Source organism: Vitis vinifera, chromosome 2 (assembly GCF_030704535.1).
Source record: "Vitis vinifera cultivar Pinot Noir 40024 chromosome 2, ASM3070453v1".
Lineage (NCBI taxonomy): Eukaryota > Viridiplantae > Streptophyta > Magnoliopsida > Vitales > Vitaceae > Vitis > Vitis vinifera.
Window position 1 is genome coordinate 12,265,134 of NC_081806.1, and position 3,891 is coordinate 12,269,024.

Genomic DNA, 3,891 nt, shown 5'->3' on the forward strand with positions numbered 1-3,891 from the left:
AAGATTTTGATGGCTCTAGAGGATATGGAGAAGGCAACCTTTATTACCGAGTGGGGTACCTACTGTTACAGGGTTATGCCATTTGGGTTGAAGAAGGTAGGAGCCACTTATCAGAGGGTCACTACTACTTTGTTTCATGACATGATGCATAGGGATGTTGAAGTTTATGTGGATGATATGATTGTGAAATCCTGAGGCAGGGCAGATCACCTAGTAGCTATAGAGAGATTCTTTGAGAGGATTCAAAAATTCAGATTGAGGCTGAATCCTAAGAAGTGCACCTTTGGAGTGATTTCTGGGAAATTGTCAAGGCATATGGTCAGTGAAAGAGGCATAGAGGTCAACCCAGATAAAATCAAAGCCATACTTGACATGCCTGTGTCGAGGACTGAGAAAGAGATCAAGATTTTTCTAGGCAGATTACAGTACATTAGTCGATTCATAGCTAGATTGACAAACATATGTGAGCCCATCTTTCATCTTTTGAGAAAGAACCAACCAACGGTTTGGAATGATGATTGCCAACTTACATTTGAGAAGATCAAGGAGTACTTGCTTTCTCCTCCTGTTCTAGTGCCTCTTATGCCGAGACGTCCACTTATTTTGTATTTGTCAGTTTCAGACATGGCCTTGGGGTGTATGTTAGCTCAACTTGATGACTTAGAGAGGGAGCGAGCTATTTACTATATGAGTAATAGAATGCTGGAGTATGAGATGAGATATGTTATGATTGAGCGCCTTTGCTTAGCACTAGTATGGGCTACCAGGAGATTGAGGCATTACATGACGGAGTATTCAGTACACTTGACATCCTACTTGGATCTGTTCAGATAATTACTTGACAGACCTGCATTGACTGGTAGACTGATGAGATGGCTCATACTTTTGACAGAGTTCGATATTCAATATGTTTCTCAAAAGTCTATTAAGAGAGTATTGTTGCCGATCACTTAGCCTTAATACCGACATCTGAGGATAGACCAATTGATGATGATTTTCCAGATGAGGAGTTTGTTGCTATGACTAGCTTATTAGGATGGTGCATGTACTTCGATGGTGTAGCCAATCAGTTAGGGTATGGGATAGGTGTTTTGTTAGTATCCCCTCAGGGTGATCATATTACGAGGTCTGTTCGTTTGACATTTCCTGATCGACATCCTACCACGAATAATATAGTTGAGTATGAGGCTTGTATCATTGGTTTAGAGACTGCATTGGAGCTTGGCATTAGACAAATGGAGGTATTTGGTGACTCCAATCTGGTATTCAAGCAGATTCAGGGAGATTGGAAAACTAGGGATGTGAAGCTTAGGTCGTATCACACTCATTTGGAGTTACTGGTTGCGAGATTTGATGACTTGAGATATGTTCATCTACCTAGAGTACAAAACCGGTTTGTTGACGTCTTAGCTACTCTAGCTTCTTCTGTAGACATTTCGATTGATGTGGTTGTACGTCCATTACTGATTGAGTTGAGGTTTGCACCTACCTACTGTTGTTTGATAGGAGAGATAGAGGTCCAGGATGATCTACCTTGGTATCATGACATTTATCAGTTTCTTAGATCTGACACATATCTTGAGGTAGCCACAACCAAGGATCGGAGAGCTCTAAGGCAGTTGGCCACTAGATTTGTGATTTGTGGAGATACCTTATACAGGCGATCAGTTGATGGTATGCTTCTATTGTGTTTAGATCGAGATTCCGCAGACTGTATGATGAGAGAGGTTCACGGAGGAGTTTGTGGTCCACACATGGGAAGACACATGTTAGCCCGTAAGATTATGAGGACAAGTTATTTCTGGTTGACTATGGAGACAGGTTGTGTTTAGTTTGTTCAGAAATGCCCAGAGTGTCAAATTCATGGTGATCTCATTCATGTACCGCCATTAGAGTTACACACTTTGATCTCACCATAGCCATTTTTCAGTATGGGGTATTTATATTATTGGGAAGGTTTTACCAAAATCTTCTAGTGGTTATGAGTTCATCCTAGTCACCATAGATTATTTCACTAAGTGGGTGGAAGCTGCATCATATGTGAGGTTGACATCTACTAGAGTTGCCAGTTTCATCAGGTCACACATCATTTTTCGCTATAGGGTTCCTCATGAGTTGATTTCAGATAGAGGGGTGCACTTCCGAGCTAAGGTAGATACTTTGTTGCAGAAGTATGACATTCGACATCATAGATCATCTACATACATGCCATAAACTAATGGGGCAATAGAGGCTGCAAATAAGAATATTACGAGGATTTTGAGAAAAATGGTTGAGACTTCTCGAGATTGGTCAGAGAAACTCCCTTTTGCATTGTGGGCATACCGTACCTTTTTTCACACTTCTATAGGAGCTACACCTTCCTCTTTAGTGTATGGCATGGAGACTGTTTTGCCAGTTAAGATAGAGATGGGTTCATTGAGAGTAGCTCTCAAGCAGCAGATTTCTGAGATAGAGTGGGCTCAGGCTCAATTTGATCAGCTTAACCTTTTAGATGAGAAGAGATTGAGAGCAGCGGATCATGTTCAGGCTTATCAGAGAAAGATGGCTTGTGCCTTCAGGAAATGGGTTAAGCCTAGACCATTATAGAGTGAGGATTTGGTTTTGAGGATTCTCAAAGGTTTGGTTGGAGACCCCAGAGGGAAGTTCTGACCTAGTTGGAGTGAGCCTTATGTTATTCGAGAGTTGACTCTAGAAGGGGCTGCATGGTTGACTGACTTAGATGGAAACCAGTTTTTAGAACCTACCAATGTGGATTAGCTGAAGAAGTATTATGTTTGAGACCATGGTCACAGGATGGGTGACCATCATTTCGGTTAGCCTTAAACCTTATCACATTTATTGATATATTAGATCGTTGCTAGCCCACTGAGCCTCATGTGGTATGTTATAGTTTTTTTTCTCTTTTCTATAGCCCTGCTTATCATTTCTACACCTGAGTTGGGGCCCTTTGTTGTATATGCATGCTTTGCTAGGAAAGTCTCATGAACTTTTGACTTATAAGCCTATCTTCTCATCCTTGTTACCATCTCCTTATCACCCCGTTTTTTTTATTTTACTATCATTACATTTTCATTATCTTTCTTGTTTCCTTTTAATTATTTGTTTCACCTTGTCTCTTCTCTTCCTTAGGTTGTTGATTCTTTAGATATTAATGCAAAGAGGGCAATCATATCACTTCATTCATCCCATCATTTAGCATTAATTCAAAGATTTTAGTTTGAGAGGTTGTCTCATGGGATGGGGTTCATGTATTCATTAGTGATTTGCGAGAGTTCCCATTGGAGTTTGATTTATTGATGATCAGAGCATGCGCATTCCAAAAAAATAAAAAATAATGATAAAAGAAAAGAAAAGAAAAAGTGCAATGATATGTTTGTGTATAGTATCTTGCTCCATTGGGCACTTATGTCACCTTTCGAGGTTTATTTATTAGGTATAGTTGTCATTATGGGTTCTTGTGATATTTTCATGAGTTTTCACTCCTAGAGCCACTCTTGTTATGCATTTGGAGTGTCGAGGGTTCATGTGAGAGTTCTATGAGATCCTATGTTTCTCGGATCGTGGCTGATATATATTAGATATGAGAGATGAGTAACCTTTTACTAGGGTCTCTAGATCATTGTCTTACTCACCATTCCACCATTAGTGATATGACTTTCCTATTGCCTTATTTTATATCTCATCACCTTTTTCCAAATCTTTGTTCCACCTTTTATCCATTCCCTACATATTGACACACATTTATGGTTCGATATCTTCTACACATCATCCACATGTTTCATTGATAGTTTGACCACTTATCCCCCCTCTTGTTTCAAAATCGATATTTCCTTTGGTTACCTCTAAGTCCATGGCTCATGAGATTTTTCTATGCATTACATCTTGTAC

The 3,891-nt window shown here is 39.8% G+C and overlaps 1 protein-coding gene across 1 annotated transcript; it reads left to right on the forward strand.

The window, feature by feature from the left end:
- The first annotated feature begins 1,019 nt into the window (after nucleotides 1-1,019).
- LOC132254755 (uncharacterized) lies at nucleotides 1,020-2,589 on the forward strand. Its single transcript, XM_059741142.1, has 2 exons — nucleotides 1,020-1,674; nucleotides 2,351-2,589. The coding sequence occupies exons 1-2, from the start codon at nucleotides 1,020-1,022 to the stop codon at nucleotides 2,587-2,589; spliced, it is 894 nt and encodes a 297-aa protein (XP_059597125.1).
- Nucleotides 2,590-3,891: the final 1,302 nt, after the last annotated feature.